This window comes from Bos indicus x Bos taurus, chromosome X, assembly GCF_003369695.1.
Source record: "Bos indicus x Bos taurus breed Angus x Brahman F1 hybrid chromosome X, Bos_hybrid_MaternalHap_v2.0, whole genome shotgun sequence".
In the NCBI taxonomy this organism is placed as follows: Eukaryota; Metazoa; Chordata; class Mammalia; order Artiodactyla; family Bovidae; genus Bos; species Bos indicus x Bos taurus.
In genome coordinates, this window is record NC_040105.1 from 109,886,469 (window position 1) to 109,913,806 (window position 27,338).

General features: G+C 37.8%; 1 protein-coding gene across 2 annotated transcripts in view; it reads left to right on the forward strand.

Annotated features, from left to right (window-relative positions):
- VAMP7 (vesicle associated membrane protein 7) overlaps positions 1–27,094 on the forward strand; it is an 88,736-nt gene extending 61,642 nt beyond the window's left edge. Inside the window, exons 6-8 of one of the 2 annotated variants that reach the window (XM_027533812.1) lie at positions 9,610–9,677; positions 22,035–22,124; positions 25,173–27,094. In XM_027533812.1, the coding sequence (XP_027389613.1) occupies positions 9,610–9,677; positions 22,035–22,124; positions 25,173–25,241 (227 nt within the window). In that variant the 3' untranslated portion in view covers positions 25,242–27,094. The remainder of the gene's footprint in view (positions 1–9,609; positions 9,678–22,034; positions 22,125–25,172) is intronic. The other variant, XM_027533811.1, reaches the window with a different exon arrangement.
- The last annotated feature ends 244 nt before the right edge of the window (positions 27,095–27,338 follow it).

Sequence of the window (27,338 nt, forward strand, 5' to 3'; positions counted from 1 at the left end):
TGTTCCTTATGATTTTATATATACAGGATCATACCATTGGAAAATAGAGTTTTAATTCTTCCTTTCCAATCTGGATAATTTTCATTTCTTTCTCCTGTCTAATTGCCCTAACTAGAACCTCCAGTACACTGTTGAATAAAAGCAGGAACAGCAGATATGCTTGTCTTATTCCTGATCTTAGGAAGACTTTCACAGTTATGTATGATGTTAGCTGTGGTTCTTTCATAGATGCCATTCATTAGATTGTGGAAATTTCCTTCTATTTTTTGTTTGTTGGGTTATCATGTAAAGGTGTTGGATTTTAACAAGTGCTTTTTGCATCTACTGAGATATTCATGTTGTGTTGTCCTTTATTTTATTAATACATTGCAATCATTGATTTTTGAATATGAAAGTAGCCTTGCATTTCTGAAACAAATGCCACTTCATCATGGTTTATAATTGTTTTTATATATCGCTGGATTCATTTTAGCAGTACTTTACTGAGGGCTTTTTAATGTATATTCATAAGATATATGATGTATTATTTTCTTGTAATATCTTTATCTGGTTTTGATACTAGACTGTTATTGACTTCATCAGATAAGTTTTGAATATTCCCTCTTCTTCTATTTTTATAAGAATTTATGAAAATTGGTATTAATTCTTCTTGAAATGTTTGGTAGAATTCACCCTTAAAGCCATCTGTGCCTGTACTTCTGTTTGTGCAAAGTTTAAGAATTACGGATTGAATTTCTTTCTTTGTTGTAGCTCTGTTCAGATATTCTGTTTCTTCTTCAGTCTGTTTAGGTGGTTTGTGTCTTCCTAGGAATTTTGACTGTGTGGATCACAATAAACTGTGGAAAATTCTGAAAGAGATAGGAATACCAGACCACCTGACCTGCCTTTTGAGAAACCTATATGCAGGTCAGGAAGCAACAGTTAGAACTGGACATGGAACAACAAACTGCTTCCAAATAGGAAAAGGAGTATGTCAAGGCTGTATATTGTCACCCTGCTTATTTAACTTATATGCAGAGTACATCATGAGAAACCCTAGGCTGGAAGAAGCACAAGCTGGAATTGAGATTGCCGGGAGAAATATCAATAACCTCAGATATGCAGAAGACACCACCCTGATGGCAGAAAGTGAAGAGGAATAAAAAGCCTTTTGATGAAAGTGAAAGAGGAGAGTGAAAAAGTTGGCTTAAAGCTCAACATTCAGAAAATGAAGATCATGGCATCCGGTCCCATCACTTCATGGGAAATAGATGGGGAAACAGTGGAAACAGTGTCAGACTTTATTTTCTGGGACTCCAAAATCACTGCAGATGGTGATTGTAGCCATGAAATTAAAAGACACTTACTCCTTGGAAGGAAAGTTATGACCAACCTAGACAGCATATTGAAAAGCAGAGACATTACTTTGCCAACAAAGGTTCGTCTAGTCAAGGCTATGGTTTTTCCTGTGGTCATGTATGGATGTGAGAGTTGGACTGTGAAGAAAGCTGAGCGCCGAAGAATTGATGCTTTTGAACTGTGGTGTTGGAGAAGACTTTTGAGAGTCCCTTGGACTGCATGGAGATCCAACCAGTCCATTCTGAAGGAGATCAGTCCTGGGATTTCTTTGGAGGGAATGATGCTAAAGCTGAAACTCTAGTACTTTGGCCACCTCATGCGAAGAGTTGACTCACTGGAAAAGACTCTGATGCTGGGAGGTGTCGGGGTCTAGCCTCAGCAGGATCTAGGGGTACCCTCAGGATGACGGCCTAGGCGATAAGGATAGCAAAGCAGAGAGCAGGGCTTGATCTTTCTTGATTAACACAGAAAGCCAATAAAGCTCCTGTGTTCCAAGGAGTCATCTTGAAAGAAGAACAGAGAGAGAAAAGGAGGGAAAAGGAAAAAAAGAACGACACGGGGAGACCAAGCTTCGGTGAGCAAGGCCCATAACTTTATTTTCAAAAGGAACTTTTATACCTTGACTTGTACATAGAGGGAAATGAAAGATGCAAAGTCATACAGAGTCAGCTCAAACATTACATCTGTTTTGTCTTTATCAAAACCAGGATTTTTTCTGCATACTTTTCTCATAAACAATATTGTGTACAATATCTTCTGGCCTTGGAGGCCTGTGGACATTTTATGACCCTTTTTTGATAAAGGCTAATCAGCCAGAAAACTTGTTTTCCCTTAAAGTGTTTCTTTTTTTATTTTTCCCAGCCTCAGAAAGTACTAAACAGAGTTACATTCTCACAGAGCAAAAGTGCAGTGGGTCACAACAAAGAAAGAACCAATTAGCTCAAAGGTCTAATGTGGTTAATTCCAAGGCTGCTACTTGTTTTTCTTACATTCCAACTATGTTAACCAATGCACTCCCAGGTGCACAATGGATAAGGGATATGGGAACTTGGCAGCAAGCATTGGCCCAATAATGAAGCCCTTTACCAGTACTACATATTCTAATAATTTTTCATCCCTTAAAGGACTCTATGTTCATTAGGACTTTTAGAATGTTTTGGCTTCCTGTGCCTTTCAAGGTTGGGGAGTTGTGAACAATCATGTGTGTTAATTGTAAGAGTATGGATAAACCTGTCAGGCAAGCTAGAATGCCAACAGAGGGGTTAAAATAGAAATATTCCTTTCATGCCCAAGAGACTTATTAACTAAAGCCCTAAGTTGATTTTTTCCAAAAAAAAGGTGATCGGGGATAGCCCCCTGTTAATGTCAAAAGAGTTGGTAAAAGACACAAAATAGTAAGACAGACAGATTCTGGTTTTGGGGTAGATGCTTGAGCAGATTCAGGGGGTCCCTCGAGGCCTGATCTGCCTTTGCCTGTCAGGTCTCTTCCACATGACCTTTGTCATGAGTGAGATCTCCCATTGTGGCTCCCGACAGGGAGGGATTGGGGTCAGGAGGAGAAGGGGACGACAGAGGATGAGATGGCTGGATGGCATCACTGACTGGATGGACATGAGTCTGAGTGAACTCTGGGAGTTGGTGATGGACAGGGAGGCCTGGCGTGCTGCAATTCATGGGGTCGCAAAGAGTCAGACATGACTGAGTGACTGAAATGAACTGAACTGAACTGACTGAGGAATTTATCCATTTCATTTTTCTAATGTGTTGACATACTCTTTTTTTTATTTTAAATTTATTTATTTTAATAGGAGGCTAATTACTTTACAATATTGTATTGATTCTGCCACACATTAACATGAATCCACCACGGGCGTACACGTGTTCCCCATCCTGAACCCCCTTCCCACCTCCCTCCCCATATTATCCCTCCGGTCATCCCAGTGCATCAGCCCCAAGGATCCTGTATCGAACCTGGACTGGCGATTTGTTTCTCATATGATATTATACATGTTTCCATGACATTCCCCCAAATCATCCCACCCTCTCCCTCTCCCACAGAGTCCAAAAGACTGTTCCATACATACATCTGTGTCTCTTTTGCTGTCTCACATACAGGGTTATCATTACCATCTTTCTAAATTCCATATATATGCATTAGTATACTGTATTGGTGTTTTTCTTTCTGGCTTACTTCACTCTGTATAATAGGGTCCAGTTTCATCCACCTCATGTAGAACTGATTCAAATGTATTATTTTTAATGGCTGAGTAATACTCCATTGTGTATATGTGCCACAGCTTTCTTATCCATTCATCTGCTGATGGACATCTAGGTTGCTTCCATGCCCTGGCTATTATAAACAGTGCTGCGATGAACATTGGGGTACATATGTCTCTTTAAATTCTGGTTTCCTCGGTGTGTATGCCCAGAAGTGGATTGGTGGGTCATATGGCAGTTCTATTTCCAGTTTTTTAAGGAATCTTCGTACTGTTCTCCGTAGTGGCTGTACGGTTTGCATTCCCACCAACAGTGTAAGAGGGTTCCCTTTTCTCTACACCCTCTCCAGCATTTATTGCTTGTAGACTTGGATAGCAGCCATTCTGACTGGCGTGAAATGGTACCTCATAGTGGTTTTGATTTGCATTTCTCTGATAATGAGTGATGATGAGCATCTTTTCATGTGTTTGTTAGCCATCTGTATGTCTTCTTTGGAGAAATGTCTGTTTAGTTCTTTGGCCCATTTTTTGATTGGGTCGTTTATTTTTCTGGAATTGAGTTGCAGGAGTTGCTTGTATATTTTTGAGATTAGCTCTTTGTCAGTTGCTTCATTTGCTATTATTTTCTCCCATTCTGAAGGCTGTCTTTTCAGCTTGCTTATAGTTTCCTTTGTTGTGCAGAAGCTTTTAATTTTAATTAGGTCTCATTTGTTTATTTTTGCTTTTATTTCCAATATTCTGGGAGGTGGGTCATAGAGGATCCTGCTGTGATTTATGTCGGAGAGTGTTTTGTGTATGTTCTCCTCTAGGAGTTTTATAGTTTCTGGTCTTACGTTTAGATCTTTAATCCATTTTGAGTTTATTTTTGTGTTTGGTGTTAGAAAGTGTTCTAGTTTCATTCTTTTACAAGTGGTTGACCAGTTTTCCCAGCACCACTTGTTAAAGAGATTGTCTTTTCTCCATTGTATATTCTTGCCTCCTTTGTCAAAGATAAGGTGTCCATAGGTGCGTGGATTTACCTCTGGGCTTTCTATTTTGTCCCATTGATCTATATTTCTGTCTTTGTGCCAGTACCATACTGTCTTGATGACTGTGGCTTTGTAGTAGAGCCTGAAGTCAGGCTCTCCAGAAAGCAGGAATAGAAGGAACATACCTCAACATAATAAAAGCTATATATGACAAACCCACAGCAAACATTATCCTCAATGGTGAAAAATGGAAAGCATTTCCCCTAAAGTCAGGAACAAGACAAGGGTGCCCACTTTCACCACTACTATTCAACGTAGTTTTGGAAGTTTTCGCCACAGCGATCAGAGCAGAAAAATAAAGGAATCAAAATTGGAAAAGAAGAAGTAAAACTCTCACTGTTTGCAGATGACATGATCCTCTACATAGAAAACCCTAAAGACTCCACCAGAAAATTACTGGAACTAATCAATGAATATAGTAAATTTGCAGGATATAAAATCAACACACAGAAATCCCTTGCATTCCTATACACTAACAATGAGAAAATAGAGAAATTAAAGAAACAATTGCATTCACCATTGCAACAAAAAGAATAAAATACTTAGGAATATATCTACCTAAAGAAACTAAAGACCTATATATAAAAAACTATAAAACACTGGTGAAAGAAATCTAAGAGGACACTAATATATGGAGAAATATACCGTGTTCATGGATCGCAAGAATCAATATAGTGAAAATGAGTATACTACCCAAAGCAATCTATAGATACAATGCAATCCCTATCAAGCTACCAATGATACTTTTCACAGAGCTAGAACGAATAATTTCAAAATTTGTATGGAAATACAAAAACCCTCGAATAGCCAAAGCAATCTTGAGAAAGAAGAATGGAACTGGAGGAATCAACCTGCCTGACTTCAGGCTTTACTACAATGCCACAGTCATCAAGACAGTATGGTACGGGCACAAAGACATACTCTTGTTCATAGTATTCTCTTAGGATCCCTTTCATTTCTGTGAAGTTGATAGTGATTATTTTAGTAATTTGAGAATTTTTTTTCTAATTTTATTTTATTTTTAAACTTTACATAATTGTATTAGTTTTGCGAAATATCAAAATGAATCTGCCACAGGTATACACGTGTTCCCCATCCTGAACCCTCCTCCCTCCTCCCTCCCCATACCATCCCTCTGGGTCGTCCCAGTGCACCAGCCCCAAGCATCCAGTATCGTGCATCGAACCTGGACTGGCAACTCGTTTCTTACATGATATTTTACATGTTTCAATGCCATTCTCCCAAATCTTCCCACCCTCTCCCTCTCCCACAGAGTCCATAAGACTGTTCTATACATCAGTGTCTCTTTTGCTGTCTCGTACACCGGGTTATTGTTACCATCTTTCTAAATTCCATATATATGCGTTAGTATACTGTATTTATGTTTTTCCTTCTGGCTTACTTCACTCTGTATAATAGGCTCCAGTTTCATCCACCTCATTAGAACTGATTCAAATGTATTCTTTTTAATGGCTGAGTAATACTCCATTGTGTATATGTACCCCAGCTTTCTTATCCATTCATCTGCTGATGGACATCTAGGTTGCTTCCATGTCCTGGCTATTATAAACAGTGCTGCGATGAACATTGGGGTACACGTACTAATCTCAAAAATATACAAGCAACTCCTACAGCTCAACTCCAGAAAAATAAACGACCCAATCAAAAAATGGGCCAAAGAACTAAATAGACATTTCTCCAAAGAAGACATACAGATGGCTAACAAACACATGAAAAGATGCTCAACATCACTCACTATCAGAGAAATGCAAATCAAAACCACTATGAGGTACCATTTCACACCAGTCAGAATGGCTGCAATCCAAAAGTCTACAAATAATAAATGCTGGAGAGGGTGTAGAGAAAAGGGAACCCTCTTACACTGTTGGTGGGAATGCAAACTAGTACAGCCACTATGGAGAACAGTGTGGAGATTCCTTAAAAAACTGGAAATAGAACTGCCTTATGATCCAGCAATCCTACTGCTGGGCATACACACTGAGAATTTTTTTTTTGATCTGTTTATGCAAATATTTGTTTGATTTTTTGATGTTTTCAAACCTACTTTTGGTTTCATTGATTTTCTCTGTTGTTTTGCTGATATTTTTTATGCTCTAATGTTTATTATCTTCTTCCCCTTTTTAGCTTTGGATTTAGTTTGCTCTTCTTTTTCCAGTTCCTTAAGGTAAAAAGATAGGTTATTAATTTGAGATCTTTTGTCTTAGTCAACTTGCTGCTGCTGCTGCTAAGTTGCTTCATTTGTGTCCGACTCTGCAACCCCATATACAGCAGCCCACCAGGCTCCCCCATCCCTGAGATTCTCCGGGCCAGAACACTGGAGTGGGTTGCCATTTCCTTCTCCAGTGCATGAAAGTGAAAAGTGAAAGTGAAGTCGCTCAGTCATGTCCGATTCTTAGCAACCCCATGGACTGCAGCCTACCAGGCTTCTCCATCCATGAGATTCTCCAGGCAAGAGTACTGAAGTGTGGTGCCATTGCCTTCTCCCCTTAGTCAACTTAGAGTACTATCAAAAGTACCACAGACTGGGTAGCTTAAACAACAGAAAGTGATTGTCTCACAGTTCTGGAGACTGGAAATCCAAGATCAGGGTGCCTGCATGGTTGGGTTCTGGTGGGAACTGTCTTCCCACCTTGTAGATTGTGCCTTATCACTGTGTGCTCAGATGGCTGGAAATAAAACAGGGAATAAGCTCTCTGGTGTCTCTTCTTGGAAGGACATGAATCCCATCATAATCCTACATGACCTTATCTAAACCTAATGATTTCCCAAAAGCCCCATCTCTGAATTAGGGGTTAGGGCTTCATTATATGAATTTGTATGGACGCAGTTCAGTCTGTAACATTTTATTCTCTTTAATGTAGGTGTTTGCTGCTATAAATTTCCTTCTGCACGCTGCTTTTACTTCATCTCATAAGTTTTTCTTCTGTTACTGATTTCTAATTTCATTCTCTTGTTGAGTGAAACAGCTCAGCTCCCCCTTCCCCAGGTGTCTAATGTCTGTTCTTTTTCCTGTGTCTGGATCACACTTTCCTGTTTCTTTTCATCTCTCATATATGTTTTTTTTTAATTGGACAGTTTAGATAATGTAGCAACTCTGGGCTCTGTTTCCCAACTTCCAGGGTTTGTTGTTTACTTGTATAGTGACTTGGCTGGACTTTTTCTTTGAAGTCTGTTTCTCCCACAGTGTGCAGCCTCCAGTGTCACTTCTCAGAGGGAACAGTCTTGGGCATGCCCACAGTCACCCTGGAATGACAGAGCTCTCTTGGTTTATTTTCTTGATCTCCCTAATAAGCCTGCCTTTGTTGTATCTCACCCAGCTGTTAGCCTCCACTAATTGCAGGCTAGTTGCTCTATTTTTATTTTTCTCACAGTTCCCCAGACATAAATTCCTCCAGTGATCTAATTAGGTTTGTGTTCCCTTGTCTTTGCGGCTAGTCTTAGGTGTTTGTTTTGACTTCAGGAGGGTTCTTCTTAGCTGATTCTTCCCCAAATACTCTCTGTTAACTTCCAACTGTCCCACAGTTTAACTTGTTATTCCCATGAAGCTACTGGCTTCATTGTCATTGCTTACATCCAAAATCTCCATTTTTTTTTAATTTATATTTTTTAATTAATTGATTTATTTTAATTGGAGGCTAATTACTTTACATTATTGTAGTGGTTTCTGCCATACATTGACATGAATCAGCCATGGGTGTACATTGTTTTTGACAGCACCCTTAGGCTTGAACTTGCCCATACTCTGTTTCAAATAAAGTCTGAACTCTCAGGGAAGATCTGTTCCTAAGGCTTGCCTTTCCCCCTGGGAACAACCACTGCTCTTGTGCTGTGGATTTGGGCAGAGAAGTGCTTCTCTTAGAGTGACACCCTTGCTCTGCCATTGGAGTGCTGGGTAACCCTGGTCTTCTTGACTTGCCCCCTCCTAGTGTGGAACCTCTGCTCTATGAGTTATGTCAGGGCAGGGGCACTCACAGCCCAGGGTTCTTGTCCTGCCTCCTGTGGTAGAGCTTCAGCCCTGTGTGTGTGTCGAGGGGCTTGGTAGAGGGAGGAGCCCTCACACCTACCGTCTGTGCCGTGCTCGAATAGAGCTTCTGCCTCATGGACCTGGGAATGGGGTGAGACAGGAGGAGAAATGCTGATGAATTGCCCCTCGTGGGGAGAAATCATAGCTTTTGAATGGGACCTGAGGGAAAAGAGAGCTCCCAGGCTTTATTTGCCAGAAGTAGAGCTGCCATTTCACTGAACTGAAGGATGAAGTAGATCGTGGCTCAAATGCCTGAGACTCTCACTGTTCTCACTGAGAGTTCATTGATTTTCTTGTATAAATGTTTCTCCATTTGCTGTATGCCCTTAGGACAGTCACAGTTTTCATAGACTTTGAATTGTTTTTGTTTGTTTTTTCTAATTTTTACCAGTTGTGATGGTTTTATTGGAGAGACATTGTGGGGAGGACCTCACACTGTGATTTTGGAAATGTCCACCTCTCATTTGTTTTTACTCTCAGATCATACCCTTCATTTAGGTGTTTGCAAACTATAGCCCTTGCATCAAATCTGGCCTGTTTTTCTACATAAAGTTTTGCTGAAACCCAATCATGCCCATTCATTTATCTGTTTGTGTCTGACGTGCACACCCCTTTGTTCAGTCTTGTCCGACTCTTTGCAACTCGATGGACTGTAGCCCACCAGGCTCCTTTGTCCGTGGGATTTCCAGGCAAGAAACTGGAGTGGGTTGCCATTTTCTCGTCCAGGGTATCTTCCCTAACCAGGAATCAAACCAGCATCTCCTGCTTGGCAGGTGGACTCTTTACCATTGAGCCACTTGGGAAACCCTTATATCTGCCAGAGTTGAGTACAGTCTTTTATTTCTTCAAGATGTAAGTGCTTATGTAGTAAATATGAGTTGTCAAGAATATCATCTATAATTAAAATCCGATTTGTATTAAAGCCATAATTAGCAATTTTGTAATATAAACATGATATTTTTTCTTTTCCCAACATTTTCAGATCTGGTAGCTCAGCGAGGTGAAAGATTGGAATTGTTAATAGATAAAACAGAAAATCTTGTGGATTCGGTAAGTATGGGATATGATAGTATTGTAAAGTAGAAATACTGTGGTTAATGGCTAAAATAATAGGGAAATGTCTTAAAATCGATACTTTAGTGGAGTTTTTTTTTTCCTTTCTAACCCCTGTTACATGATTACTTTGTGATGATGAGGATAACACTGAGGCATAGAAAAACCCACAACTCATTAATAGCCATTAAGGAAGCTTTTGTTTGGAAAATATACTCAGTGTAAAAGAACAGTTTTTTTTTTTTTAAAGCTTGGATTGGTGCCTACATAACTTAGCACTTCAGCTGCATAGAAGTGTACATTTTGTAACACACAGAACAAAAGTACAGGCCACTTGTGACCCATGATGAATGCTGAAAACCAGACAGTAAAGTCACTTACTTGCTTACCATGAGAGTTTGACTTTTCTTTGTATTAAGCAAGAGGCAGAGACTGACATGTCCCTGTAATCTACTCTTGCTGCAATTAATGTGTGTCTCTGCATTTTCCATTTGGTTACCAGATGAAAGTTTTGAAGGATGATAGATATAGAAGAAGTGAATAGATAATGAATAGAAGGAGGGCAGAGATCAGTCACAGTTTGGATCTGCAAATTTACATGAAGAGTAGAAGTCTTGTTCATTCTTAACTGACAGCTAGATTGTAGTGGTTTACAGCACAAGCTCTAGAGTCTGTTGCCTGAGACTGAATCCCATCTCTGCCACTCACTAGTTTTGTGACCTTAGGCAAGTTACTTAACCTCCCTGTGCCTCCAATCATCATATATAAAATGGAGATGTATCTTTTTCATAGTATTTTGAGGGTTAAAGCACACAATGCATGCAAAGTCCCTTACAGTGTCATATATATAGTAAGAGCTATTTAAAGGTTTATTGTTATTGTTAGTTTTACAGGGACATCTATTAACAGTGGATCTTAGGAGAATAGTGCGGTCTTTAGCCAAAGTACATGGAAATTGAAGGAAGGGTGCCACCATGCAGGAAGTCAAAACACCAGGCTTCTATAATGTCTCACTTTGTAAACCATTGCTTGGGGACAAAGAGGGAAGACACGTTATCTGATTGTAAATCTGCTGGCAGATTTTTTGGTACTTGCAGTCCGTAGGACACAACTGAGTGACTGTCACTCACTCACTCAGTCCATCTCTTAGTTATTCTTGATGCCTGGTTGTTATTATTTAGTCACCCAGTTGTGTCTGATTCTTTGCGACTCTATGGTCTATTGCCCCACCAGGCTCCTCTTTCCATGGGATTTCCCAGACAAGAATACTGGAGTGGGTTGCCATTTCCTTTTCCAGGAGATATTCCTGACCCAGGGATCAAACTGGTGTCTCATGCATTGGTGAGCAGATACTTTACCACTGAGCCACTTGGGAAGCCCCCTTAATCCCTGGAAATGACCTTTTTTAGCCGTAGTGGCCTGTGTTTGACCAGTACTAATAGAGTCTGCACTTTTCCAGAAAAAAAAAAAAAAGCCTTCTTAATTTTGTTGACTAAATGACTCAGAATAATAAAAGGTATTAATTAACTAACTGCTGCCTCTTTTTATGGAAGAATAACAAATACAGCAAAGTACAGCAAGTGTACTATTAATAAATGTGCAGCTCAGTTATTTTATATATATATATATATATATATATATATATATATATGTTTGTACCTCTGTAACAGGCTTCCCTTTTCATACTGTTCATGGGGTTCTCATACTGTTAATGGGGTTCATACTGTTCATGGTGATGGAATTCCAGTTGAGCTATTTCAAATCCTAAAAGATGATGCTGTTAAAGTGCTGCACTCAATATGCCAGCAAATTTGGAAAATTCAGCAGTGGCCACAGGACTAGAAAAGGTCAGTTTTCACTCCAATCCCAAAGAAAGGCAATGCCAAAGAATGTTCAGACCACTGCACAATTGCACTCACCTCACACACTAGCAGAATAATGCTGAAAATTCTCCAAGCCGGGCTTCAACAGTACGTGAACTGTGAACTTCCAGATGTTCAAGCTGGGTTTAGAAAAGGCAGAGGAACTAGAGGTCCAATTGCCAACATCTGATGGATCATCAAAAAGGCAAGAGAGTTCCAGAAAAACATCTACTTCTGATTTATTGACTACACCAAAGCCTTTGTGTAGATCACAGCAAACTATGGAAAATTCTTCAAGAGATGGAAATACCAAACCACCTGACCTGCCTCCTGAGATCTGAAATCTGTATGCAGGTCAAGAAGCAACATTTAGAACTGGACATGGAACAAAAGACTGGTTCCAAATTGGAAAGGAGTACATCGAGGCTGTATATCATCACCCTGCTTATTTAACTTCTATTCAGAATATATCAGGTGAAATGCCGGCCTGGATGAAGCACAGTTGGAATCAAGATTGCTGAGGGAAATATCAGTAACCTCAGATATGCAGATAACACGACCCTTATGGCAGAAAGTGAAGAACTAAAGAGCCTCTTGATGAAAGTGAAAGAGGAGAGTGAAAAAGTTGGCTTAAAACTCAACATTCAGAAAACGAAGATCATGGCATCTGGTCCCAGCACTTCATGGCAAATAGATGGGGAAACAATGGAAACAGTGACAGACTTTATTTTATTGGGCTCCAAAATCACTTCAGGTGGTGACTGCAACCGTGAAATTAAAAGACAGTTGCTCCTTGGAAGAAAAGCTATGACCAACCTAGACAGCATATTAAAAAGCAGAGACATTACTTTGCTGACAAAGGTCCATCTTGTCAAAGCTATGGTTTTCCAGTAGTCATGTGTGAATGTGAGAGTTGGAGGATAAAGAAAGCTGAGTGCCAAAGTATTGATGCTTTTAAACTGTGGTGTTGGAGAAGACTCTTGAGAATCCCTTAGACTGCAAGGAGATCCATCCAGTCCATCCTAAAGGAAATCAGTCCTGGGTGTTCATTGGAAGGACTGATGCTGAAGCTGAAGCTCCAATACTTTGGCTACCTGATGCGAAGAACTGACTGATTTGAAAAGACCCTGGAGTGGGTTGCTGGGTAAGATTGAGGGCTGGAGGAGAAGGGGAAGACAGAGGATAAGATGGTTGGATGGCATCACCGAGTCAGTGGATATGAGTTTGCATAAGCTCTGGAAGTTGATAATGGACAGAGAAGCCTGGCTTGCTGCAGTCCATAGTCAGACATGACTGAGCTGAGCTGAACTGAACAGGATTCACAGGTGGCTCAGTGATAAAGAATCCACCTGCAATGTAGGAAACACAGATTCGATCCCAGGGTAGGGAAGATCCCCTGGAGAAGGAAATGGCAACCCACTCCAGTTTTCTTGCCTGGAAAATCCCATAGACAGAAGAACCTTGCAGTTTCATGGGGCCGCAAAAGAGTCAGACACAACTTAGCAACTAAACAACAACAACATACCCATGTAAATACCACCTGTATTACGCTGTGCTTAGTTGCTCAAGTGTGTCGATTCTTTGTGACCCCATGGACTGCAGCCCGCCAGGCTCCTCTGTCCTAAGTGATTCTCTAGGCCAGAATACTGGAGTGGGTAGCCTTTCCCTTTTCCAGTGGATCTTTCCAGCCCAGGGATCAAACCCAGGTCTCCCTCATTGCAGGCAGATTCTTTACTGACTGGGCCACCAGGGAATCCCAAATACCACCTAGATCAAGACATATATTAAGATATGAAACACTATCAACACCTCAGAAAACTGCCTCATGCCTCTTCCAGTTAACAGTCCCTAACAGGTCATTTTTATGACTTATATCACCCTAGATAGTGTTTTTTCCTGTTCTTAGAATGTATAGAAAAATGGAATCATATGTTATATATTCTTTTCTGTCTGGCCTCTTTCACTCACCAGTATGCCTATGAGATTTGTTCATGGTGTTGAGTGTAGTAATAATTTATTATTTTTATTTTTTGTACTGCATATTCCATCGTATAAATCTACCAACCACAATTGGTTTATCCATTCTTCTCTTTGGGCTTTAATTCTGTGTTCTTTATTTTGTTCCATAGTCTGTCTGTCTGCCTTTATGCCAGTACCACACTGTATTGCTAACTGAGCTTTATAGAATTCCCTAAGTTCTTCACGATGTTCTTCTCCAGGATTGTCTTCACCATTTTAGGTCCTTTGCATTTCCATTTATGTTTCAGAATAAGCCTGTTATTTTCCATCCTTTTATTTGTTTAAAAATGTGTCTTTGTGATTGCATTTAATAAGTCAATTTAGGGAAATTTGGGAATCTTGACAGCCTTGAGTCTTCCTATGCATTAACCTGGCATATCTCTGCTTTGCATAGAATTTCTTTAATTTTTCTTAACAGTGTTTTTTAGTTTTTTGTATACAAGTCTTGCACATACTTTGTGAAATTTACCTTTGAGAATTTCATGGTTTTTGTTCTATTGTAAATTTAAAATTTTGTTTTCAATATTTATTCTCATATATAGAAATGAAGTTGATTTTTATATATTGACCTGGTTTGTATCCTGCAACTTTGCAAAATTCACTTATTCTACTAGCATTTTTGGTAGATGCTTGCTTTTTATTTCTTTTCCTTGTCTTATTACACTGACTAGAACCTACATGATAGTGAAGACAAGTCATAAGAATAGACAGACATTCTTGCATGGAGCACATCTTGTGGGGAAATACTCAGTATTTTCAGTTATGTTGTTGATTTTTTTATAGGTACACTTTATCAGATGAAAGAAGTTCTTTCAATTCCTCATTTGAAAGTTATTCATGAATTTTATCAAATATTTTTTCTCTATTTACTTACTGAGAGAATTATATAGTTTTTCTCTTTTATTCAGTTAATATTACTGAACTTAACTTACTAAATTAATATTTATTTCTGAATGTTAAACCAGCCTTGCATTCCTGCAAGGTCATGATCCATTATCCTTTTTATATAATATCTTACTGGATTGCTGTTGACCTATTCAGGAATTTTGTATCTTTGTTCATGAGGGACGTTGGTGTGTCATTTACTTTTATTTTGGAGCTTTGGTATCAGAGATATGCTAGCCCCAACAAACAGGTTGAAAAGTGTTACCTGCATCTCTCTGTTCTCCAAAAGAGTTTTTTGCTAGTATTATTGAAATTATCTATTCCTTAGTTATTTGGAAGAATTCACCAGTGAGGCAGTCCCAGCCTGGAGTTTTCTGTGTGGGAAGATTTTAAATCTACCATGTTACTATTTGTTTCCTGTTGTACCATCTGTTCTTTCTTCCCCTCACATCTTTCTGTTGTTTTCTTTGTTTAAGCAGTTGATTATCTTTTAAAGAGATTTAAATAGTTTAAAAAACATCATTTCTGTTTACACGTGTAGTTAATATTTCTGGTAACTTGCTTCATTTTTTTCCTGTAGGTCCAGATTTCCGTCTGGTGACATTTTCTTTCTGCTTATAGGACATCTTTTAAAATTTCTTGCATTGTAGGTCTGCTAATAATAAATTCTTTCAGTATTTGTATATCTGAAGTCTTTCATTTCCTTTTTTTAAAAGATATTTTCACAGAATAGAATTTTGCATTAGTTTTTTCATTCAATATTTTAAAGATATTTCATTGCTGTCTTTTATGTTGTTTCTGACAAAAATTCCATTGATGCTTTTGCATATATAATGTGTCTTTTTCCCCCTCTGGGTGCTTTTAACATTTTTCTATCATTGGTTTTAAGATATTTCATTATAATATACTTTAGTGTAGTTTTCTTCATGTTTATTCAGCTTTCAGTTTGTTGAAGTGTGAGTTTGTAGATTTTAATCAAATTATGAAAATAGTCAGCTATTGTTTCTTCAAATATTTTTTTGTCCTTCTTTCCTTCTAGTAGTCCAACTATATGTACATTAAACTATTTGAAGTTGTCCCACGACTCACTGATGCTCTGTTCATTATTTTTTGGTCTTTTTTCTTTCTGTGTTTCGTTTAGGATAGTTTCTGTTACTATGTCTTTGAGTTTACTTGTCTTTTTCTTCTGCAGTTTATAATCTGTTACTCCCATTTTATGTATTTTTCATCTCTACAGGGATCTTTTTTATATCTTTTGTGTTATCTCCTTAAACATTTGCAAGCTTTCCTTTATGTTCTTGAATATATAAAGTGTGCTTATAATTGAAATGTTTATTCCATTTACGTGTAATGTAAATATTGGAAGAGTTGGGTTTAAGTAAGCTATGTTGTGCTTTGGTTTTTATTTGCTCCGTCTTCTTTGTTCCTCTTTTTTATTTTTTTATTCAAGTATTTAAAAAATTGTTTCATTTTATCACCTCTTGATCTTTTAACAGCTTTTTAAATTTATTTATTTATAAATAAACCACAGACCATACAGTTAACCCATTTAAAGTATACAGTTCAGTGGGCTTTGGCATATTATATTTTTCTAATTTTGAAATATATATAATAAATTTCCCATTTAACCAGTTTAGTGTATAATTCAGTGACATTAATTATATTTACAGTGTTGCACAACTGTCATAGCTATCAATGTACAAAACTTTGTCATTGTTCCAAACAGAAATTCTGCAACTGTTAACCAATTACTTCCCATTCCTACTCTCCTCAGCCCCTGATAACCTCTTATCTACTTTTTGTCTATGAATTTCCTTTTCTAGATACCTATAATTGGAATTCTATAGTTGTTTGTTCTTTTGTGCCTTGCTTATTTCACTTAGCATCATATTTTCAAGTTTCATCCGTGTTGTTGCATGTATCAGAACTTAATTTCTTTTTATGCCTGAATAATATTCCATCATATGGATATACCACTTTTTTTATTCATTCATCTGTTGATTGACCATTGAGTTATTTCCATCTTTGGGCTCTTGTGAATTATGCTTCTATGAACACTGGCATTACAAGTATTCATTCAAGTCCCTGCTTTCAGTTACTTTGGGTATTTATGGGGGGAGTGGAATTGTTGGATCATATGGTAATCCTGTGTTTAGCTTTTTGAGGGACTACCAAACATTTTTTTTTAACTACTGCACCATTTTATAGTCCCACTATATGTATATGTATATGTATACATATATGTCCACTATATATATATGTACAAGGATACCAGTTTTTCCACATCTTCACCAACACTTGTTATTTTCCATATTTTTATTATAACCATGCTCATTGGTATGAAGTGGGATCATTGTGGTTTTGATTTTCATTTCCCTAATGATTAATGGGGCTTCCCATGGTGGATCAACAGTAAAGAATCCACCTGAAATGCAGGAGACACAGGTTTGATCCCTGGGTTGTGAAGATCCCTTGGAGAGGGAAGTGGCAACCCACTGTAGTATTCTTGCCTGGGAAATCCCATGGACAGAGAGGAGCCTGGCAGGCTACAGTTCATGGGGACACAGAGAGTTGGACAGGATTTGGCAACTGAAACAACAACAATGACTAGTGATGTTAATCATCTTGCCATGTGCTTATTTGTTGTTGTATAGTCACAGAGTCGTGTCTGACTCTTTGACCCCATGGACTGCATCATGCCAGGCTTCCCTGTCCTTCACTATCTCCCAGAGTTTGCTCAAACTCATGTCCATTGGGTCCGTGATGCCATCCAACCATCTTATCCTCTGTCACTACCCTTCTCCTTTTGCCTTCAATCTTTCCTAGCATCAGAGTCTCTTTCATTGAGTTGGCTCTTTGCATCAGGTAGCCAAAGTATTGGAGCTTCAGCTTCAGCATCCATCCTTTCAATGAATATTCAGGACTGATTTCCTTTAGGATGGACTGATTTGATCTCCTTGCAGTCCAAGGGACTCTCAAGAGTCTTGTCCAGCACCACAATTTCAAAGCATTAGTTCTTTGGCACTCAGCCTTCCTTATGGTTCAACTCTCACATCCATACCTGACTACTGGAAAAACCATAGCTTTGACTATACAAACCTTTGTTGGCAAAGTGATGTCCCTGCTTCTTAATATGCTGTCAGATTTGTCATAGCTTTCCTTCCAAAGAGCAGGTCTCTTTTAAGTTCATGGCTGCAGTCACCATCCGCAATGATTTTAGAGCCCAAGAAAATAAAATCTATCACTGTTTCCCCTTCTAGTAGGTTGGTGCAAAAGTAATTATGGTTTTACATTGTTGCACTTTGCTGAATACATTCTTAAGTAAATGTGGTTATGTTATACATCATTTTAATGCACACTTCTCGCTTTATTTGTTTTTTTTTTTTGCTAACGACTTATTGCTGTTTATTTTATATTTATTTTAGTCTAGGGAAATGATGTTGAACAAAAAGCAAATTCGAGCAGTTTTCTTATTTGAGTTCAAAATGAGTCATAAAGCAGCAGTGACAACTCACAACATCAGCAATGCATTTGGCCCAGGAACTGCTAATGAACATACAATACAGTGGTGGTTCAAGTAGTTTTGCAGAGGAGACAAGAGCCTTGAAGATGAGGAGCACAGTGGCTGGCTATTGGAAGTTGATGACGACCAATTGAGAGCATTGTTGAAGCTGATGCTCTTAAAACACCACAAGAGGTTGCCCAAGAACTCAGCATCAACCATTTTATGGTCATTTGGCATTTGAGGCAAATTGGAAAGGTGAAAAAGTTTGATAAGTAGGTGCCTTATCAAATGAACTGCCCACAAATCAAAAAAATCATTGTTTTGAAGTGTAGTCTTCTCTTATTCTGTACTACAACAATGAACCATTTCTTGATTGGATTGTGACATGCAATGAAAAATGGATTTTTATAATAACTGGCGATGGCCATCTCAGTGGTTGGACCTCGAAGAAGCTCCAAAGCACTTCCCAGAGCCAAACTTGCACCAAAAAAAGGTCTTGGTCACTGTTTGGTGGTCTGCTGCCTGTCTGATCTACTACAACTTTCTGAATCCCAAGAAAACTGTTACATCTGAGAAGTATGCTCAGCAAATTGATGAAATGCACTAAAATTGGCAACTCTTGCATCCAGCATTGGTCAATAGGATGGGCCCGATTCTTCTTCATGACAATATACGTCACACAATCAGTGTTTCAAAAATTGAATGAACTGGGCTATGAAGCTTTGCCTCATCAATCATATTCAACACCTGACCTCTTACCAACAGACTGCCAGTTCTTCAAGCATCTCGACAACTTTTTGCAAGGAAAATGCTTCCACAACCAGCAGGAGGCAGAAAATGCTTCCCAAGAATTCAGCGAATCCCAAAGCATGGATTTTTATGCCACAGGAATAAACAAACTTATTTCACACTGGCAAAAATGTGTTGATTGTAATGGTTCCTGTTTTATTAATAAAAATGTGTTTGAGCCTAGTTATAATGATTTAAAATTCACAGTCTGAAACTGCAGTTACTTTTTCACCAGGCTAATATTTGCCATGAAGTGATGGGACCAGAAGCCATGATCTTAGGTTTTGGAATGTTTAGTTTTAAGCCAGCCTTTTCACTCTCCTCTTTCACCCTCATCAAGAGGTTCTTTAGTTCCTCTTCCCTTTCTGCTATTAGATTAGAATCATCTATATATCTGATGTCATTGATATTTCCCCCAGCAGTTTTGATTCCAGTTTGTGATTCATCTAGCCTGACGTTTTGCATGATGTATTCTGCATACAAGTTAAAGAAGCAGGGTGACAATATACGACCTTCACATACTTCTTTCCCAATTTGAATACTGGAGTGAATAGCCATTCCCTTCTCCAGGGGATCTTCCCAACTCCAGTGATCTTCCTGGGTCACTGCATTGCAGGCAGACTGTTTACCATCTGAACCATCAGGGAAGCTATGTGCTTATTGGCTATTGTTGTATCTTCTTTGGAGAAATTAGTCAAGTCCTTCGCCCAATTTTAGGGCATCATCAGCTGCTAATGGAATCATCATCATGGAGTGGATAGGCCATAGGCTTGTCAGCTTGCCCTTGTCATTTTCACAGGTTTTTTTTTTTTTTTCTTTTTTCTTGTTCTTTTCTACTTATACCCACCCCCACCTGTCTCCACGGAAAGCTTTGGTAAGGTGTAACAATTGTTCTGTTTAGTTGAATTGGTTTTAAGTAGGTGATTTATTAGTGTTTGAATATTAACCTGAGGCTTGTGGAGAAATCTTCAATACATTGAATCACTTAACTATATTAGTTTTATTGCTCCCTGGTGGTGGTGGTGTAGTCACTAAGTCGTGTCCGACTCTGTGACCCCATGGTCTGTGGCCTGCCAGGCTCCTCTGTCTGTGGGACTCTCCATGCAAGAATACTAGAGTGGGCTGCTGTTTCATCCTCTAGGGGATCTTCCTGACCCAAGGATCGAACCCATGTCTCTTGCGTCTCCTGCATTGCAGGCAGATACTTTCCTGACTGAGCCATCAGGGAAGCTCATTGCTCACTACTACTTCTTCTTCATATTATCTTCTTCCTCCTTGGATTCTTTATTGTGACTTTGTGAATAATTGTAAAGAGTTTAGGCAACTTAGAAGTGTTCACCAACTATATACAGTTTAGAGGCCACAGTCCCCAAACAGCCCTCAATTCTGACACCAAGTGCAAGTTTGTTAATTCCCCAAACCACTCTCAGGTTTGATAACTTGCTAGAAGGACTTTGTGAAGACTATTATACCTACCGTTATGGTTTTTTACAGGCAAATGTTACAGATTAAGCTCAACCAAGAGCAGAAGCACATTGGGGTGGAGTTCAGGGGAGGTACCAAACCCAGAGTTTCTGTTGTTCTCTCCCTGTGGGCTTGTTACTCTCCCAGCATAGATGTGTGATGACATTGTCAACAAAAAAATAATCCATTGATCACAGAAATTGAAAATTTTATTTGAGCCAAATTTGAGGATTATAACCTGGGAACAGCATCTCAGAAAGCTCTGAGAACTGTTCTGCCCATTGGAAGTCAAGGCACAATTCTATCAGTTTTTTTGAGACAGAGGGCTGGACATTAAATGACGTATTGTTGACAGTTTATACAATCCAGATTGTGGCCCATTACAAGATTAAGAAAGAATGTTATCTTTAAGTTGTCTTGTTGGTTCTGGTAGAATGTTGGTCTTTATGGTTGAGCAGGTATTTTGGTTATAGAGAAGATTTGGTCGATGCCTAATGCAGATATACAATGCACAGTGAGGGAAGGGAAGAAGCCAAAGGATAGAGAAAATGTTTTATATTTAAATTTTTCCTATCTTGCCATCAAATAAATTTATTTTGCAACATATGCAGAGTATTGTACAACATGGAAGCTTGCCCAGGCTTCATTGCTCAGTTTTGTTGTTGTTTTTATTGAAGCATAGTTGATTTATATACAGTGTTATGCTAGTTTCTGGTATACAGCAAAGTGATTCAGTTATACATATATGTGTATATACATGTGTTCTTTTTCATGTCCTTTTCCATTGTGGTTTTATTATAGAATATTGAATATTGAATAGTTCCCTGTGCTACAGTAGGACTTTGTTATTTAATTTTTCATTGCAATTTCATTACATAAGCATGATTGACTTATGATTGCCTACTTGCTTAATCTCAGTCTACAGTCTAAGCTCCTCTAGGTCTGACCTAAACCCCTATCCTAAATCATACAGTTGGTCTTCCTGGAGTGACTAGTCCCTGCACTAAACTACAGTTACTATTTGGCGGGCACATGGTTCCCAAGCAAGAAAAGGTTGTCTTTCAGGAGCTGAGGGCAAAGGTCAGATCCCTTTTCAGGCACGGTTAAATTCTTTGCAGTATAGTTGGTAGGCATTTGGGTTGTTTCCAGTTTTGAAATAAAACAAATAATGCAATTGGAAACATTTCTATATATGTCTTTAGCTGAACTTGTACATACCTCTCTGTTGGGTATATATCTAGGAGTGGAACTTCTGAACTATTAGTGATTATTGTTTGTTTGAAACTGCATGTGTCCTGGTGGGAATGGTTCGGTATATATTAAGAAATTGATGCTGCAAAAGAAAATGGATAACTGAAGGAGTCAAGTTCTTTGGGTTTGGGCCCTCATATGAGTGAATACATAACTTCCTGGGGGAATTAAACAGTTCTTATGGTTCACAATAGCAGGATTAAATGGGGCAGAATAGGCAAATGTGTTTCCAACCAACTGGCTCATAAAGAAACTTTCTTACTGGAAGCATGAGGAGAAAAAGGCTTTTCTGCTAGCAGGGAGAACTACTTCTAGTGGTCATTGTTACATGTACTGCTACAGTGCAGAAGTAAAAGGAGGGAACCCTTTGCAATGGGTTTACTGCTTACCATATATATGGCAGAGTCCTGCTTTGGGAATCTAGAGATTACAAATGGCCAGTCTACATGTGAAGAGAGGGAAGGTGTAAAGAACAGTGGAACAGAATTAATGAAAGTAAAAGTTTTGCAGATATTATTGCAAATCCGTCATGTAGTCATTGCCAGGGATCAAACAATTCATGGTTTTTTTTTTCCCTAGTCTGTCACCTTCAAAACAACCAGCAGAAATCTTGCCCGAGCCATGTGCATGAAGAATCTCAAGCTCACTATCATCATCATCATATCAGTTGTAAGTTTTGTCCTTTAGTGATTTTTATCTTTCAGTCTCTAAGAAATTAGGTGTTGGAATTCTTTCTCAATGATTAGCACTCTGAAATGAGCTACATGTAACTTTTAATGCTGAAATATATGACTATGCATTTACTTTCCTCTGAAGTTCCTATGATATTCCTGGTTATTTCATGGTTTTCTCCCTATTAAAATGGGCTTCTTTTCAAATTACATTTTCCAGTTGAGTCCATATTCTCTCTTTTCTAGTTAATTCTATCATCTGTTTCTGTTTTTTCTTTTCTAATTCATCTTTTTGTTTCTGGCAACCTTGTATAAGTTTTATTGGTTGTAATAGTTTGTCAGTTGATTCTTCTGTGTGCTGTAGATTAGGAGTCAGCAAATGTTCTGTGAGGTCCAGGCTTTGCAGGTTGCATATTGTCTGTGTCACATATTCTTTTTTTTAAAAAAATGTTGAAAATTATAAAAACCATTCTTAGCTCACAGGTGAAGGCTATAGTTTACTGACTCCTGCTGTAGGTTAATTATCTTAGGTTAATTAATTAGGTTAATGCCATCTGTTAATAATCTTAACCTTATCATATATATATATATATATATATATATATATATAGCATTTACCAACAGTGTTGAATAATTACAGTATCACTGAGAATTTTTATTTAGTTCCTGGTTTTAATTGGGATGCTTCTGATATTTATGAGTGCTATTTACTATGAATTCTTATTAGACTTTTATTGTGAAGTGAAAGAACCTTTTATTTCTAGAGTACTAAAAGTTTTTGTTTTTAATTGGAAATAGGCATTTCAGTTTAAGAAATGATATTTCTCCACCCAATGAATTGATAATAAAACTACATTTACTATTAATATATTGAATGACATTAATGAAAGCAATAATAATTAACTTTTTTAAATTTCTGGAATAAGTACTAAGAGGTACTTTTTAATGCATGGTGAGTTCCATTTCCTAGTATTTACTTATTATAATGCAATAATTCTCTTGTGTGTAAATATAGTCTATATGCTGTTCTCCTTTTGGAACTCTAATATAAACAGATATTGGATCACTTTGAACTATCCTGCATGTTTGGTAGCCTTTTTAATATGTTTAAACTCCTTTCTTGTATCACATTCTGGATGAATCATTCAGCTAACTCTTCCAGCTCTGTTTATTCTGCTATCCAGGTCTTAATTTAAAAAATTAATGATTAATGTTAAAATGTTTATTTTTGTAAGTGAAGTGAAAGTCACTCAGTTGTGTCCAACTCTTTGCAACCCCATGGACTATACAGTCCATGAAATTCTCCAGGCCAGAATACCGGAGTGGGTAGCCTTTCCCTTCTCCAGGGAATCTTCTCAACCCAGGGATCAAACCCAGGTCTCCTGCATTGCAGGCAGATTCTTCACCAACTGAGCCACAAGGGAAGCCATGTTTTAAATTTCTAGGGATGTTTATTATGTTTTAACATTTTTTTTCATGGAACTTTTATACTTGTTAACAGATATTCTCTATCCTTGAATTTCTTTGAATATATATTAAAAGATATATCACAGGGAATTAGTTTATGGAATGGCAGGAGCTGGCTAGGCAAGTCCAAAATCCACAGAGCAGGCTGTTATGAAGGTGCTCAGTTGGGTTCAACTCTGTGACCCCATGGACAGTAGCCTGCCAGGCTCCTATGTCCATGGGATTTTCCAGGCAAGAATACTGGGGTGGGTTGCCATTTCCTTCTCCAGGGGATCTTCCCGGCCGAGGGGTTCAACCCAGGTCTCCTGCACTGCAGGCAGACTCTACTTTCCGAGCCACCAGAAGGTGGCTATTGAAGGTCTTCCTGCCTTAGACAGCTGGACCTGCCTAACCAAGAATGGCAGCCCTAGATCTATTCATGTTATCCTAGAAATTGTGCCATAGCCTTGCGTGTCTTCTTGTTTAGGTTCCATGGTATCCAAGGCTGGCACATTCTTGGCTTCTCAGCTTAGCTTCCTCTTCCTTCCGTGATCTAGGAATTTAGATTGAGTTATAAAAGTAGTAGTTGTTACATTCAGATTATTTTTATTGATTACTGATTATTTTTGTTGATTACTTGTTACATTTGGAGGACTTTGCCACCTCTGACAAAAAGTGCTGTCACCTCAAGTATTGTACTTCAGCTTTAAAAATCCTTATATTTTACTTGTGGCAAATATCAGCTTTATATCAAGTTGGAATATCTGTGTTTGTGAATATAATTTGAGCACTTTACTGTATTCATTAATAACCATAATTTTCCCCAACATTTGTAGAGAAAAAAAATCCACATTTTTTTCTAAGCATGTGATTAATGAAATCAGTCACTTAAAGATCTTAGAAGGTTATAATTTAAATCAAAACAGAATGACTAACAGTGCAGTGAACCTAAATTTGATAGTAAACCTATTTTTGGAATGTAGTAATGTGAGCAAGCATACACCATTAAAATAGAATAATTTACAATTATAATACCATAATTAAAAAGGAAACACATCTTTAAAGGCCTCGTGTTTTTGCTGTGTTACTTACAATTGAATAATTACAATACATCCACTGAAATGTTCATGTCAACATTCTTTCTCATAGGTGGTATAGATATAGAGTCTACTCATGTTTTTTATGATTTTTAATCACCCTAATAATGAAAAATAAATCCATGTGCAAAATCTAAAAATGTACTTAATTATAAAATCATACCTCAAGGGAATTATGTTAATTTGTGATTCTTATGACAATGATGTTTTCAGTAGAGTGGCTTATATAGTTCTAGTCTGCTCACTTCCCAGTGAAGAGAAACAACCCCACTGCTCTGTTTACCAATAAAAAAAAGAGTGGAATTCAAGTAGATGTGAGTTATATCAGAAAAGATCATTTTAATTCTACTACTATCTTTGGAAATACTTGATTAGTATGTTGTATTATTATACCACTGCTACTCTGATGGAACCAAAATTTGTTTGTTGGTCTTGCCTTTATATATTATTTAGGAGCCTGTGATAGATTCAAGAAAATAAAATTGCCTTCTCCCCCACCCCAGGTATTCATCTATATTATTGTGTCACCTCTCTGTGGTGGATTTACGTGGCCAAACTGTGTGAAGAAATAAAAAAGTTATCATTAACCAAGGATATGAAAGACCAAGGAGTTAAAAGCAATCCGTGTAATTCAGGCCTTTTAATACTGAGAGATGGTGTCTGCCAGTGTCTTCAACCTGCTTCTTTCTTTCTTTTTTGAAATCTTGTCCCATGCCTCCAGGTTTATCTTTGTCCTGTCGACCTGTTTATTTTAGTGCACTTCAGACTGAACCATTTATTGTAGCAGTAGCCTTAAAAAAAGCATTTTGTTTCTTTGGTTTGTAAATTAGTGTCATCCACTTGCAGAAACATTTTGTTTGTAATTGCACAAAGCTATCACCAAGGTAGAAACCACCTGTCTTATGAGCTATCGGCTAAAATTCTGGATGACCTTTGTGCGCACAAAAGTTGAAAAGTTGCTAACATCTCGTCTCAATGTCTTTTGATTTTGAAGGGTTTTAGATGCTTGAAAACAATGTTCATGGAGAATTGTTGTTATTTGGGGAATTGTAATGTAATTGTTGGTGTTTCAAGGAACCCAAGCAGGTAAAGTGTTGATATTAAACAGTTTATCTCAGTCAAAAGGGGAATGTTTTGCTAGCCTGTTAGAAGCACACAGAATTATCCTTGTCTGCATATTACTAACTTTTAGAAAGAGAGTTTTGATCATTCACAAACTTCGCAGAGCTTGATATCCTCTGTTTCCCTGTTGCAGTTGATTTCAGAAAATGGTGGTTTAAATATTGTTGAAGGCTAGGATTTTTTATATATTCCTTTTCCTTTCATGAATGTTTAGGGCAATTGTACAGATAATAGAATGGGCAATAGAGGGCGTGGGTAGGTGCATTCCACTGACTCACCAAAGAAAAAGAAGAGAGCGACAGCCAATGTGCTAGCATTTTCGCTTTATGAAGGGAGATAGTGTGGGAGAACTTTTCCAGCCTGGGAAAAGCCCAGGCTGAATATAATCAACAGTCAATTCCAGGGTTTGGGTTTAACTGGTGTTGAACAATAGTTTGAATATCCTTTGTGGTTTAGTAAGTTCTTTAACCTGCCTAGTTTTGAAGATTATTTTTTGTGTAACTTGAGAGTAGACAGTATGATATCTAGAAACAATGTAAAGACATTTTAGCTAACATCCATGTAACTGCAGTGTGAAAAAAAACTGGAATGTAATCATACTGCTTTGGCTACTCTGGCATCTGTTAGCTAGCGTGTACTTTTGGTGTGTATCTGAAAGGACAACATTTGCTCTATAGATCTAATTGCATTTATTTATCAATAAAGGCCAGTAAATGGAAATTATATTACATTTGACTATTTTCCCAATGAAAGAACAAATTGGTCTATGAAACCTAGCCACCTGTTTAGCCTAGTCATGTGCCTTGAATATATATATATATATATATGTGTGTGTGTGTATATATATATATATATGTATGTCACATAATCTGGATCCTGCTACCTGTTCTTCCATCTAAACCTTTCAGTTCATGCTGATTCCTTTATTTGACATATGTTTTCAACCCACTGGAACCCTTTTCCTTGTGATCGTGTATAGTGGAAATGTTTTTTCAGTTCTTTTGATCAACACTAATGCCTTTTAATTCCATTAGCATTTTGTATTGGAAAGCATTTGTTCCATGAAAACATTTGGCGTTCTTAATAATAATTTCAAAATGCCTTTAATTCAACAAAAAAGACAGAAAGTTCATTTCCCTTTCTTATACACACCTGAATAAAAGTGATGTGCATGTTTTAGGGATAAATTACTTAACCATCTCTTGGTCTATTTATGTATAGGAATGCTTTTTGAAGCACATACCTTATTTTAAATGATGCACAAACTGAAGACCTTAATAAAAATATAAGAGTAATACAATGAGTTGCTTGTTTGAGAATTTCTTCGTGGAATCTAATTTCTTCTGATGACATTTTGCCATAGTTTGCGGAATAAAAGTATTTTACTTATGATGAAAATACATTTAAAAATGTGACCTGGAGACTTAAAGAGCTATAGTACTGTCTCAGGTGTATAAAATTTTCTTCAAAATCAAAAGACACAAAAGTTAAAAAATACGTAGGCCGTACTGTAACCAACAAAAAGATCATGAAATGACCACACAGCC